Below are 15,225 nucleotides of genomic sequence, written 5' to 3'. Positions count from 1 at the left end.
CTGGTGAGATTAATTTCTATGTACTTTCCTGAAAGTCATGAAGAGATGTAAACTCAATAAATGTAATCATTCTTTCTGCTCCTTTTGGAGAAAACTCTCCCCTGTGTATATATCCTCATTTTTGTTCCTTCTCTACGTCCCTCCATGCTATTTTTCAAAAATTTCAACACATTTATTCAGTGATTTCCATTGAGGAAATTTGAAGCTGCTTAGAATCACTACGTAAGTCTTCACATTTGTTGAAATACTTGAATCATCTATGATTTACTTGCGACTGTTCCATTCTTCTGCACTTTAAACATGTACATACATGGCAAAAATGTATCAGTATACCTTATATAAGTCAAAATGTAGGATGTGCTCATCTGTTTGGATTAGAAAAATACAGTCAGAAACAACTACAATAGAACTATTGTATCTGTCTTCATCTGATTCTCCATCAAGATGCTGACAAAAAAAAATAGGGGATCATTTTGTGTATTTTCCCTCTGCAATTTTGTCATAAGAAACCTGCTTTTTCTCACCATCTCTGTCATCTAAGAGGCTTTTATGACTTGCTTTCTCCATTAGTGATACGTGTGATTTCTCTGGCAGGAATCTTCAGTACAACCGTTTCACCTTTACAGGGAGAGATACAATAAAACTGTTGGTGTATAGTGCCTTATGTGTAGAATGTCCCCAATAAATTTACAGCCCATTAAAAAAATAAAATAAAATCTAAAATGCCAAATAAGATAAAACACAGAAGTTAAATACGTCTTAATTTGCCCTCAAAAAACACAAACGTCTAAATGCCTGTTGTGCTAAGTAATGGAAGGAGACTTTTCTGTACTACAGCTGTCATCCACAAGCTGTATCTAGGAAACACCACCAAATATCAGCTATTCTAGATCTTGATCCTGAATTTACCATGTAAAGAAGTCACTGAAATGTAGCAGATTGGACTGACTGCAAATGTAAAATGTCAACAAATTTGACTCATGTTAAAAGGATCGAATTAAACATGGCAGCCAATGTCTTTCAAATCCTTATAGTAACACAGCAGAGGATTTGAAAAAATGCAGTACTGTATGTCTAAAGTCACGTAGTAATCCTAATGGCAGCATTTTGTTCAAAATGATGCCTATGAAGTATTTCATCTCATAATCCATGAAGTTTGGAATTACTGTAATCTAGCAATGGCTTTAAAGTCTTCATTTTAATCAGACTCTGTAGTTTGAAGACTAAATCTCTTTTATTCGATTTAAAACAATAATTTTTTTGACCAATCAGAGTCTCTGCTTTAGTCTCAATTTATCTTCTCTAGATCATTGACAACAGCTGTCACTAGCAATAAATTGGAACACAAGTAGGTCAATAAAAAGTATATCTTGCTTGGCAGAGTGCTGTACACACATGCATCAAAATATGAAAGTAAATATAGCTAAGAGTCTTCAAAAGGCAGGCAAAATACTGCTTTTCTTGTTCTGCCATTGTTTACTGCCTGATCTGAATGTGCTTTGAGGTATCCAGTGTGGCACACGTATAAGCAACATCCATGTTGCTCCCAGTATTAATTCTTAACAAGATTTCCTGGATTTTTGGCCATTTCTGACTCTATGAAGAGAACATTTTAAAAGCTACATCGTAATGCTTCAAGCCAAATGCAGTCCTGCTGTAATTTCGCTGAATGATAGAATTCCCAATAACTGCATTTAGAAATGAAGTCTGTTGTCCTTGAAGTGATAAGCACAGACATGCTGTGGGTGCCAGAGGGCACAGTCTCACACCTCCTCCAAACACCGCATGTGTAGTACAAAAAGAGCAGAGCACACTCTGCTTCCCAGTTCTCCTTATGAATACAGAGGAGAACTTGTTCCTTGGGATTATTTATTTTCTTACTTGCACTGTGGCTTACCCTTTCAAACTTCGTGTGTGGTTTGCTTGTTTTTTTCTCTTCTCTGTATCTTCTCTTTTTTTTTTTCTGACCTTTTGGGATCAAAGTAATCCACCTTCCACATCTTTTCTTTTTTCTTTTTTGTTTTGTTTTGTTTTGTTTTGTTTTTCAAGAATTTTTTATTATTATTATCTTTTGTTGAATTTTCTTTCCATGGATTCAGGTGGTACGTACACACAGCTTTAGGAATGTATCCTACAGTGAGACACTATTCCCATCTATAGATAAACCACACATCCAGGAAATATTCTAGCTATAAAGGTGTCATGCATAAAGCTCATAAAAAGCTGAAGTGATAACTTCTTACTTGAAGGGCCTGGAGCATCTCCCCTATGAGGAGAGACTTAGGGAACTGGGTCTGTTTAGCCTTGAGAAAAGAAGGCTGAGAGGGGATTTGATCCAGGTTTATAAATACCTGAGGTGTGGGAGCCATAGTGGTGAGGCTGGTCTCTTTTCAGTAGTGCATGGGGACAGGACTAGGGGTAATGGGATGAAAGTACAGCATAGGAAGTTGTGCACAAATGTGCAGAAGAACTTCTTTACAGTGAGGGTGACGGAGCACTGGAACAGGCTGCCCAGGGAGGTGGTGGAGTCTCCTTCTCTGGAGATATTCAAGACCCGCCTGGACGCCTACCTGTGTGACGTGGTGTAGGGAGCCTGCTTTGGCAGGGGGGTTGGACTCTGTGATCTCTAGAGGTCCCTTCCAACCACTACAATTCTGTGATTCTGTGATATCTCTTAGTTTTGGCTTGGACCCCAAGTCTCTACTTTTCAGTCTTTTTCCCTGTTCTTCTTTCTCAGTGTGGAAAGGAATTTGTGCTCTTGGGTTGTTACTCACACAACCAGTTGAAACCAGTTTGCTTCACCTTGATTAAAATTCCTCAAAGACTCCTGGTCTTCTGAAGTATTTGGAAAGACTTCCAGAGTGCTGAGCGCACCCCTAGGAGCACATTTAAGGAAAAGACTCTTCTCATCAGCCACCTAAACAATTAACTGTCAGATAAACCAATGTCTGCTGTACTAAGTTTGTCACAAATTCGTATGCTCAATTTCTTGGCTTCAGACAATTTCAAGACTTGATCTGACCATTCCATTTTATGCCTCCTTTTAACTTGTGGCACTGTATTTTCTTATACTGACAATGAGAAAATAACATTGAGTTCCTACATTGCATACACTGCTTCTGTGATTAAATAATTACGTTTCCTGTTCTCTGTACGACCACCCTCCCCCCTTTCTAAGATCCTGTTTAGGTGGGAAGTGGATGTTTAAACAACTCCAGCATGAGATTCTCATGGGATAAAGGATTTATAGCCATTATACCCTAGTCCCAAAGAAAATCCAGAACTTCAGATTTCATTTGAGTTTACAGGCTACATCCATGCCCTTCCACTCCCTATGGGCAAGTAGTCCAGCACTGTGTTTTTATGACTGAACTGTCTTCACTCCTCAAAACAAAGAACACTCACTGCCTCCTGAGAACAGCCCTTGGCATGTGCTGTCCTCCAGCTGTGCCCAGGCATTGTCTGGGAGAAAGCTCAAAACTATGCCAAGGAGAGTATTAGCCATCAAACAGCATGGATGATCCAATGATAGAGCTGGTATCCTTGTTCTGCTTATTCCACTAGAGCAGATGGAGCCAAGGTTTCACACGTACTGTCACTCATCAATTTCACCCACACCTCACTCATCAGTGCTGGAATTATCAGAGTTGGCTGCCAGGTAGTTCCTCTCACAGAAGTATCTTTCTGCCTTTGGTTTGCATTTGCCTCTTGGGAATTCAGGGTGTATTGCCTGGCATATTAAAACAATGTAAGCCTGGGTAGCTGTGGTCCTACTCTCTCTCCCATGGTTTGACTCTTAAGTGCTTCCCTCAGCTTCTACTGAAATTAGTTGATCTCAGAATATTTATCTGACATACAAGAAAAGAGGCACAGCTGTAGTTTAACTGTGAGGATGTAAAGATTTCTTCCTCTGTTTTTAACATGGGAGCTCAAGTGCCTGTTGTTAATACCTTTTTCCTTTCTCCCTCTTTGCATATACACTTTGCCCTTGCAGGTTTTAGTCTAGGTATTGATTTCACATGAGTATTTTTAACTCGTGAATCCGGGTCATGTCTGGGAATTTGTAGCGGATTTTGACTCTCTTCATCTCTGGTATTTCACTAAACTGGCATTAGTTTGGGGAGTTTTGCATTTTTGCAGAAATAAGAACCCCTACTTATTGCATGTTTCTTCACTTCATTTAAATTAGAAGCCATTCTTTAATTTTGGCTGCTATTTTTTTGCAACAGTAACTCGCTCTCTAGGTATCTGAACTCTTCATCTGTTCATCTAATCTGAGCTATTGACGTCGTTATACTAAGCCCATCGAGATAGCAGTTGTGTAGCTGTGTGATTGAGTAAATTTTTCTTACATTTGGCCTGACTCCAATCAGATCCTTTGTTCCTGTCTTTCTGAAATGCCTATAGCACAAGCATTTAAATGGGTCGCCAATACCTTCCCTGCCCTCTCTAACATTATGCTCCTGCACTGAACTTTCCAAACATGCTGATTCTGCCATAGTGAGCAAGAGACTTCCATAACCAAATACCTGTCTCGTACAGTACCATGGGCTGTCCTCCACCCCATGTGCCATCCCAGGAACAGCAGTTAAGCATGATGTGTGGAATGGCCAAGAGGCCACAGTGCATCAGGGTGGGATGCTATTTTGTACATTAATATCTGCTTCCCAGCTTTAGCCCCATTTAGCCCCCTAAGTGACAATCCTTACATAAGACACAATGTATTAGAAGTGATCCTGGTGTATTTCCCAGTGTATCCCTGTCTGAAATAACAAATATATAGACAAATATATACACAGACATTTTACTTTATGTTGTTACCTTGTCCTTACAGGATCACCTTCTGTTCTTGTATTTAAGGGTCGTGGATTACTGGCACAAATTCAAAACTGGGCATGGGCTGACCCTGGCTATGCCCATTTCTTCTGGTTTCCCTCTAGCTCTGATCAAATTCTAATGTGGTTCATTCTGCTCTTCTGCTCCATTCCAGCACTCCTACCTTTTAGGGTCTGGATTACTTAAGTGGTAAAACTGTTCCTAAATTTAGAATTATGATTTAAGCTGCTTTTATTATGTGCAATTGTTGTACACTAAGGAAGCCCTAGTTTAGTTTTTTATAACACTTCAGCAACATTATCTCTGAAGAGTATTAAAATATGCACTTGGCTACATTTATGATGTTTAATTGAACTTTTATTAGTTTTTTTTTAATGTATCCTCATAAAGCACTATACCACAGTAAGAAATAATGTTCAAGTGGAGGATTATGTAAATGAAGCAGAAAATGCTGTAGTTTAGTATTTAGTTCATATAAGATACAAAAATTAGATGAAAAATGTGCTTTTGAATGCAGTTATAATTAAAATTGTATATTGGAGCCTAAGCTGTACTGTACTCTGTAAATACCAGCAGTTGCACTGAGTTTTGAGGAGATTATGTTGCAGAAGATGCTGATAAATTACTGCACAAAGTAAGGCTTCTTTTGATGCACTTTGATTCTCTTCCCTTTTTTTTACTGCATGAGTTTACATTTTTGCAATTATCTGCTAAACTGGAGTAAATTAAATTCAGAGAAGGTATCAGAAGACAAAGGTGGTAGGCATGCACTGTAATGGCATACAGCTAAATAGGATGTGGAGGGAGAAACATAGACACTCAAGCATTTTACCTGGGTAAACACACTCTTAGGAACTCAACAGCCCGGAAATTCTAAAAGGCTGCTTCTGGAAGGGGAATAATTACCATGCCCACAGCCATCTCACCTCACGCTGGGATCCTGTGCAACATAACAAGTGATGGAAATGCTGTATTTCCTGCTGGTTTTCGACAAGCTCCCAGAGAAAGTGGTGGCAGTGCCAGTGAGAGGAATTTTGGACAGTAGCAGATTGTTTGATAAATCTCGTCCTTGCTTCAGCCACAGACATGCTACTGAGGCTGCCCTTGTCAAAGTCATAAATGGTTTGAATACCAGTGTTGAAAAGGAAGCCTGGCCTTGTTTGTACTATCAGATCTAGCCATGGGGGTTTATTCTGTAAAAGGCTGGATTCTGTTGCAGTGCCTAGGTGACTGGCTAGTGTTGACTGAGAATGCATTGAACCAGTTCCAGCAGTACTTGATTGCTTTCCCCAATCAACAGAGTAGGGTAAATTCTCCTCGAGAGCAGCCAGTTTCACATAATGACACTTGATCCTGGGGAGAATTCACCAGCAGCCTGACTTAGTTGGCACTGATGCTTTGCTCTCTTTCTCTTGCCTTTCAGAGAGATATATGAGAGGCATTAGAGCAGTGTATTAGAACTCTTTTTTGGCTTTGTTGAAGAGGACCATATTTCTACCAGTACCAACAATCAGATATTCAGAAACAAAAGAGTTCCTTGTGCAGTCAAGATTATTAATAGAGATAAAACACTTGTTTGTACCTGTTAATTTGAAGTCAAACTTCTTTTTATATATTTTTACCAAAAATAAATAAATAAAAGAGAGGCCTGAATCCTGTTTGTAAATCTGGAGTGACAGTGCTGATGCCTCTTGATACAGACAGTTGTAAATGACATAGGAGAATCTGACTCAATTGTCTGAAAACTAGAAGTCGGGGAATATCTTTCCACGAGACTTCAGTTTACATTCATGATCAGTAACATTTTTAGCCTAACAAAGAGGCTCCAGTGTTTCTTATACCACTTACATCCTATCCAGTTCCACCAGTAGCCTGGTACCAATTTAACTCTGTAGAAAGGCTTTTCAGGTTTTAGCAAGGCTGCAGTCCGCAGAAGGATCGCAAACCTTGACCTGAGACCTGAAGAGGAATTCAGCTACAGAACTTTCTGTATCTCTGGCATGAGAAAACACAAATCTGAGGTCCTCAGATTTGTATATCAATCCTGTATTTTTCCTATGCAAGTATCTAGACATCCACATTGTGGATATACATACTGTGCTTAACTGTTATATTTTAATAGCTTCATCTTTATTTTAGGTTTTCCCCCAAAACAGCTGGCTTCAGTAGAAACTGATGACTTTGATTTTCACACATTGCATTCTGGTTAGCTACCCCAGATCAGGGCCCTCTTGGTTCAGTAATGTACTACCTCCTGCCGATGCTTTCAGCTGCTGAACATAACTCTGGAGAATAAATCCTGCTACGTGTTGAAAAACATTCTACAATTGTGTTATTTATGAGTAGAACATAATTACATTGTGTTATCTCACTTGGTTTTTACAGCTCCTTTCCGTGCTTCAAACAAGCAAATTATACAGATGGTTTTGGGTGTCACATAGGAGGGTACATTGCAAAGAACATATTTGAATGACCAGAATTTGAAAGGATCATGCAAAAAGTTCATCACTTTGATCATTTCAGAGAGCTAAGCATTGCTGATGTGCTCTGCTTTGCTTTGTTTTTTGTCACTTCAGAGTAAACAGTCTTAACTAGGTTATAGTACAAAACTAAGATAGACAGGACATTGAGATTTTGAAAGGTCTTTCGTGAAAACATGGTTTTCCCCATCAAGCTAACACTGTTTCAGTGTCCAGTACTTCATAAGTACATGACTACTGTGTTCAGGTTTCAGCCCCTTACTACAAGAAAGACATTGAAGCCATGGAATGTGTCCAGAGAAGGGCAATAAAGCTAGTGAGGGTTCTGGAGCACAAGTCTTACGAGAAGTGGCTGAGGAGCTAGGATTGCTCAGTCTGAAAAACGGAGGCTCAGGGGCGACCTCATTGCACTCTACAACTTTCTGAAGGGCGGTTGTGAAGAGGAGGTAGTCAGCCTCTTCTCCCCAGAAACAAGTAGGACCCAAGGAAATGGCACAAGTTGTACCAAAGGAGGTTTGGATTAGATATAAGGAAAAATGTTTTCTCTCAAAGAGTGGTCAGGCACTGGAATGGCTGCCCAGGGAGGTGGTGTCCCTTGCAGTGTTCAAGAGGTGTCTGGATGAGGAGCTACGAGAGATGGTTTAGTAGTCTAGTGGGTATTAATGGTGACAGGAGGCTGGTTGGACTAGATGATCTTGTAGGTCCTTTCCAACCTTGTGATTCTATGATTCTATGATTCTGTAACAGAACAAAACCAAATCCACATGGTTTGTGTTGTTAAGATAATGTATCCGTCCTGCTGGGTACAGAGAGTATTGGCAGCTACAGTAGGTTACAGGATGCTAGGACAGAAACCTGTCTATAGTCTTCTTTATACTGCGGAATTGGGGAAAAATGCCACTCTGAAGAAGAACGTTTTAAAAATGGAACAAATGAACTATTTTTCTGTGTGTCATCAAACTTTTTAGGACAGATGTCATTCAAAATTACTCAGGCTCCAAATTTTATTTCTCTCTGATGACATTTAGCCTTCAAAATAAGAGTTATGACTAACTTTCTGTGATATAATTAAATCTCCTTGAAACTGTGTGCATAAAAGAAGGAAACTGACTAGCAGATGCAGTGGCAAATGGCCTTACTGATTCAAGGAAGTAGACATGGGCGTCAAGAGGATCCACCTTGTTCCCACTGATCTGTTGTGGATCTCAAAGTGTTCTTACTGTGGACAGCTAGAGCTTTTGTCTCATACATTGACTTCAGTTTTTAGGTCTATATCTTCTCTGACTCATAATTATTTTTTTTAACAAACATTCTGAGAAATCCAGATTTATATATATATATTATATATATTTATATATATATATATAGGGATTGCTACGCTGCAGTAATACCACAATACCCTATTTTTTTACAAAGCCATGCATTTAAAATCATGAATGGTGGGAATATGGTTATTCATTCTCTGAATACTCAGCAATATCCCATTTTCATTAGAAAACATCTAAAGGATGACTCGAAGCAGTTCTAAGAGAACAGTTTTGCAAGGAGAAACTTCTGAGAGTGACAAGGATACGGCAGTAACTTCAGTATGTGCTGAGATGAACCTGGACATGTTTTAGCTGAGTAGAAGGAGGAAGGTCATGTCTCACACATATGAGACTGGAGGAATCTTCATGGTCAGGATGTACGAAGACTTTTTGAGAATTGAAGATGCTGTGTTACGCGCTAAAATGACATGGCAAGTGGCTTCTCTCCATTGAGAAAAGTGGATTAGGGAGAAGATGAAGAAACCTGTTTCAGCCACGAGGGCTCAGTGAATTGGTCACCAAGCACTGCCAGGGAGGCAGCACTTTGTGTTTTCAGTTTGAATAGAAGTGGATTAGTTGGGATCAGAAATGGTCTTGTGAATTTCAGCACAGAGACAGCAACTGAATTTGTGCCCTGCAGTCAGTAGGTCAGGTAGGTTAAGGATGGAATGGAGTCTCTGAGATCTATTTGAGGAGAAATCAATGGAGAATTTGACACAAGTAACGCCAGTGGCAAGCTGCTGGCAGCCTAGCTCCATGTCACAGATGAACTCCAGGCAGCAAAAGCAAATAGCACTCTCAGTGTGCTTACAGATAAGGAGAAGGGGGATAAGGTGGAGGCAAGCAGATTCAGTGCGCATTTTTGAGGTGGAGAGATTAAACACACTTGTTTTGTAAGGAAGTAGAAGCCAAGGCAAATGGCAGCATACAGGGAGGAGTAGAAAATGAGGTACACAAACACAAGGGAGAGGATAAGATGGAATAACTTGTTCTGCTTAATGCTTGCATCCATTTGGTAGATCAAAACTGCACTAATTTGGGAAGCAGTTTATACAATCCATAAAAATACATTTTATTAGCTTTTTTTTTTTTTTTTTTTTTTTTTTTTTTTTTTGCTTTGAATCACTGACTTCTAAAGAATGAGAACAGCCATAAATGCTATTGTCTCCACAGGCAGCAATTTGAAAATATAAGATGCATGGTTACATGATAAGTGTATTTTCTTCATAAAGAATGTTTGCAAATCAGGTTTAAAATAAGGGAAAAATAACCTGAAAATATTCTGCACTTCAGAAAATAATAAAGTATCTTCTTATTTCCCCCTGGTAGGCCACGCAATGCAGATTACTTTATGCAGGAAGCTAAACGGAAGAAACATAAAGCAGATGCGATGGTGAGAATATTTTCTTTCCAGTTATGTTGCTCCAAATTATTTTTGTAATGCAGTTTCTTCATCAGTGCGGTATTGCTGGGGTAATTATAAAATCTATTATAAGGATGGCTAGGCTTGTTAAATTAAGAAATGTTTATATAATCAAATGTTCATAGCCCAATAAACTATGACTTAACAAATAATGACTTACTGAGATAAAGGCCTGGATAAATAAAAATTTCCATTTATCCCTGTGCTTTAATTAGCAACTGTAGTAACAGAGACTATATAGTTTGATGCTGTACTATCTGTATCCACATACCTTTCTTTTCAGTTTAACAAGCTGGCTCGGCTTAGTCCAGGTTGGTCTGGTGCTAAGGGAATCTGCCCTTTTTTTTTGAAGAGTTTTGGCTCTCCAGTGCCAAAAGAATCTTCCTTTCATGACAAACCCTTTGTAAGTCAACCAGCAGCACTAGGAATCCATTTAACCCTGCAGGAACAAGTTTCACACACAGGAAGGTTGCAACAAACAGGTTCTTGTCTCCATCTTTGATGCGTCTAGTAGCTAGTAAGACCTTGAGAAAGGCAGACCTGGGGCTTTATGGGGAGCTGAAGGAATCCTCATCTTTCCAAACAGCAGGGTACTATCAAGCACATGGTGCTCCAGAAAAGCTCTACTTTACCATCTCTTTTCTCCTAGCCTAAGTTAGCCCAGCACAGTGAATAAGCCAGCACAGCTTTGAAGTGCCAGCCTCTGTTATGGCAGATGCAATATAAGGGTTGGGACTCAGCATGAGCATAGCTGTCTTGCAAGTTGAAGTAGCTGTAGTCCTGCCTTGCCCTGCTTGACAGACGCGTTGTGGTCACAGAAGCAGGAAAGAAGAAAGGTAGCTCACAGTCCCTCTTTCTTCACCTCTTTTTCTTAGCTGTGCAGATTGTAAAATGGCCAAGGAAGCCATAGCAGGCCCTTAATTTAGGACACTAACACGCAGTTTTACACTCTAGCTGAGTTTATTAGCACAAATTTCCATGGTTTATTCAGTTCCATATTAAAGAGAGTCATAAATCAGAAAATACTGTGGAAAAGTACAAATGGTGCATTTTAGTGTGTTGCTTTAAACAAAATGGAAAAGAAAAAAAAAATAAAAAATCACTTAATATGCAAAGGAAATACTGTCTTAGCCTGAAGAAAAATGTTTTTATGGTAGACTCCCAGAAATAAGAGGTGCAAATGTTATACTCTGCTCTGACACAAATTTCCTGCATGAAAGTCACTTAGGCATAGCTTAAATAGCCTCCCATCAGCACTAGGTGATAGAAATATCCTTCACATTCAGCCTTCCTTTGCAGTGGACAAGCTCCTTACTGATACTGAATCACTCTTCACAAGTACTTCCCCCTTTCTTGAGTGTGTAGGGATCCTGGAGGGAAATGGGAGCACTTTGAATCACCTTGCTGGCCTCGATACCTCCTATTTTGGCACTGCAATACCTAATATAAGCACTTAGAGTGAGCAGCCTGAAAATGACTCTAAGTCTCTCTGCTCCTTAGTTCCCCATCTGTGAAATTGGGATAATAGCACTTCCACCTGCAGAAGAGCGTCAGGGAGAGAAATATAATAAAAAGTTTGTGAAATTCTCTGGTATGATCGCAATGGGAGTCATATAAGAACCTAAAATAGATTGAAGCCAGTGTGCCATTCCAAAGTTACTATTTAAAATCTTTATCCCTCAGAAAAGAATAAGGTCCATTAACCTTTCACTGCATGCATCAGATTTCATCCAAATGCATCCAGTCCATTAATGGGCTTTATGTACCGCAGGAGTTCTGATTGAAGGAAAGACAAGTCAGGACAGAGAGATAATAGCATGATTCATTTCTACCCACATCAAAAAATGAAATTCTGAGACCAGATAAGTAGTATGTAAGGGTACACATATGAACATTGTGTGCACACGTGCATGTACACTGTTATTGAGGATGCATATGTGCATATGTATATGTTTAAGCGCACAAACATGTAGAGTCAAAGAAGCACAGAACATAAGAGAACAAACTGGGTAAGGAAAAAGGATGGCATGAAAAGCTGAGAGAGTAGAGTAGTCCCTAAAAGAGGAGGAGGATATAGAGGGCAGAATCCTGACAAAAGTTCAAGCAGTGCTGAAAATGGTAGGAATGAAAATGAAATTAGAATGGAGACGAGCCTTTGAACAAGAGGGATTTAGTAGTCAAAATATTTAACTCTGATTCTCTTAGTTCAAGACGGTCATTACCTTCCTTTGTTGACTGATGAAAAACTGCATCTGCAAAGAAGTGTGAAACCATTTTCAATGGTAAGGACGCTTGATAGCTGAGGCAAAAGGCCTGATGCTGAATTCGTGGGATTTCCAGCACTGGAGATCCTTGATCCTTCTTTTGACTCAAGAGTGTGGACCAAATAACATCTCACAGCCTTTTGCAGCTCTGCTTTCTGTCTTATGAATTTCACTGATGCACAGGGTTTGATGGGCTTTAGCTTTCTCATAGGAAGATTTATTAATCTGAAAATATACTGACTTGTGTCAAGTTTATAATTCACACTGAGAAAGTCTCACGTTGAGAAAATCCCATCAAATGTAACCTTATCTTGATGACTACATTATTTCTGTGTGTCCTTATTTTTTCCCTCTAGGTGGAAAAGTTTGGAAAGGCACTGAATTATGCAGAAGCAGCACTATCGTTTATTGAGTGTGGAAATGCAATGGAACAAGGCCCAATGGAATCTAAGTCCCCCTATACAATGTATTCAGAAACAGTTGAACTCATCAGGTAGGAAGGGAGGAGACAAACACAGGGGTTACTCTGTTGATGCAAATATGCTCATCTACTTTATCTCATTATTTCCTAGAGACAGTAAATGGGGAGAAGAGAGGTCTTCCCAGGTGCCTCGTCAGTCATATGTAACACAAATGGATAATCTGTGATTTCACTGGAAATTAAATTAGGAAATGGTGTAGAATGCAAAATAAACAAAGCTTTTAATATTACTAGAGTTGCAAATTACTTAAAGAGCTTCAAGTTATAAGTCCGGTGCTCCTCAAAAGGGGGAAAAACTGCTACCTAAAAGCAGAACACTCTGTGGAGTGGTCATTTGCAAAGTGCTCTAACATGTTTAAGACTACAGTTTAATTGTTACCTGAAAGATGTGAACTGCTATTTAAAAATGAGTGTCTGAGGTCCATTTAGTATGTGTTCTCCTGCTGGAGCTAGTGGACTCCTGAAAAGAGTCCAGCTCACACTTAAACAGTCCCCTACATTTACTCAGCTACATGGCTATCCAAACAAGATAATCCAGAATCCCGTTCCTTTCTTCTAAGTCCTTTCCTCTATTGTAACTTGTACTAATAGTTAATATTGAGAGCACTGGTAGAGAAAAATAGGTCAAACTCACCCCAGCATCTGAGTGACTCTTTGCAAGAAAAAGTCCGGCACACTAACAGAGAAAGTTGAACTGTCAGTGACCATGCCATAATTCCTTAGGACAGTCAACCATGCAGGACTCATCAGCACTAAGGTCATAGTAATTAAAACATTTCATTTTTAATCATATTCATAATGACGCAAAGCTCCTCAAACAATCGCATTCTTTTGGAGCTCTTTTTTGGAGTGTTGATGCAATCATTTTCTCACATACGTTAGCAATTCCGTTGGCATTTTATTCCACTTAGGGCTGTCTTCTCATGCATTTCAGTGGACTGAGGCCAGCTTTCTAACTGGAAGATTATTAAACAAAGCATAATATACTTTTTTTCAGTAGGAGAATAGAACAGTGCATCTCTGCATCTCTTCCCTTCTTTTTTTCAATACTTGCACCATCACAGGCAGAAAGCTCTTCCTTTGTCTGCCCTGTCTTTTCTCATGATAGCAAATAGATGGTCCTAGCTCTGGAAATGAATTTTGCTTGCAGATTCATAGCTTTCAATAATGCATGTAGCTGCCGTCATGTAGTAGTGTGAATTACTGTTGATCTCACTTGCTGCGGCTTAGAAAAATATGCTGGGTTTACTAGGTACACCTGTTAAAACAAAATGTTCATACTGAATCTTTGCGCAGGTATCAGGATTAAAGTTTGAAAACAAAGATAAGAAAAACCACAGGCAGCTAATTACGGGGAGCAGGTATTTTTCTGGAAGCGAGCCCAGAAGTGCTGTGTTGTCCTAACCTTGTCCATTGTTCAGGTATTCAGCTGGAAGCCGAGATTTCCAGAAACTAATTTATGATTGCATAGTGCATACACTTCTTGAAACAGCGGTGTTACCACTGTGGATGTTTAATATTTATAGAATTTGAGTGTAATGTCATATGTGCAAAAATAGCTCTGAGCTACAAGTTCCCCCTGCGCTGCACTCTGCTTGGAGGCACAGATCTGGGTAGACACGCTTGGAATTGGCAGGGTTAGGGCAGCACCAGCTTCAAGACAGGCTGTCACCTGCCTTCAAACACTGTGAAAACCTCCCTGCATGAACTATGTGTAACTGGGCCTCCCCGGCGGCGGAGGTTATTTTGGTAGGGCAGCACAGCGAGCCAGGAAGCAGCACCTTGCCAGCTGGGCTTCCCTCTGCGCTGATCGATGGTCGAGGGAGTTACTGCTGTATAAGGAGTGCAGGGAGGCACTGTTAATGGCAAAATAGTTCCAAAACACAACCAGAAAAGGACATGTATGTTTAGTAACTTGAGCAAATGCGTATAACAGGCCAGCTCGAATTACATTGGTCAGCATAGCTCTTGTAGGAGCTGATCAGTAAAATAAAGCTGTGTCAATTTACTCACATGGGCTTCTTTCCTTTTGCTTAAGGTACGCAGTGAGACTAAAAACCCACTCAGGCCCCAACGCCACGCCAGAAGACAAGCAGTTGGCAGCACTATGGTTAGTAGATCGCCATTTCCTCAAAAGGCTCCTTTTCTGCAGGGAGACTGTTCTTGAAAATCAGACACTGAACGCAGCCAGATAGATAGGATTATGTTGTCTGTTGAAAGAAAGAACATACTTTCAGCTCTGAGAAGGTCCAGCCCTCGTATCGCTGCAGCAGGTCTGCATTCTGTCTCTGTAAATAAGCGGTTCTTTCTTATTGACTGTGACAGGTCAGCTATCGTACATCAGCGTAATTAATTTTTAAATGCCTGATGGTTTGTTGTTTTTATGAGCAATGTACTTTTGTACTGATAGTTTGGCAATTTCTTTGTGGCTGAC

General features: G+C 39.8%; 1 protein-coding gene across 8 annotated transcripts in view; it reads left to right on the top strand.

Moving 5' to 3' along the window:
* The window catches only part of AFF3 (ALF transcription elongation factor 3), a 305,750-nt gene that overhangs the window by 284,343 nt on the left and 6,182 nt on the right, over nucleotides 1-15,225 (top strand). For 7 of the 8 annotated variants that reach the window (XM_085533184.1, XM_085533180.1, XM_085533170.1 and 4 more), the window contains 3 exons: nucleotides 9,953-10,016; nucleotides 12,667-12,803; nucleotides 14,830-14,901. In XM_085533184.1, coding sequence (XP_085389310.1) covers nucleotides 9,953-10,016; nucleotides 12,667-12,803; nucleotides 14,830-14,901 — 273 coding nt within the window. The remainder of the gene's footprint in view (nucleotides 1-9,952; nucleotides 10,017-12,666; nucleotides 12,804-14,829; nucleotides 14,902-15,225) is intronic. The other variant, XR_014941034.1, reaches the window with a different exon arrangement.

Source organism: Coturnix japonica, chromosome 1, assembly GCF_054131305.1.
Source record: "Coturnix japonica strain WE chromosome 1, WE-NBRP24, whole genome shotgun sequence".
Classification (NCBI taxonomy): Eukaryota; Metazoa; Chordata; class Aves; order Galliformes; family Phasianidae; genus Coturnix; species Coturnix japonica.
This window is presented reverse-complemented; position numbering and strand designations above follow the sequence as displayed.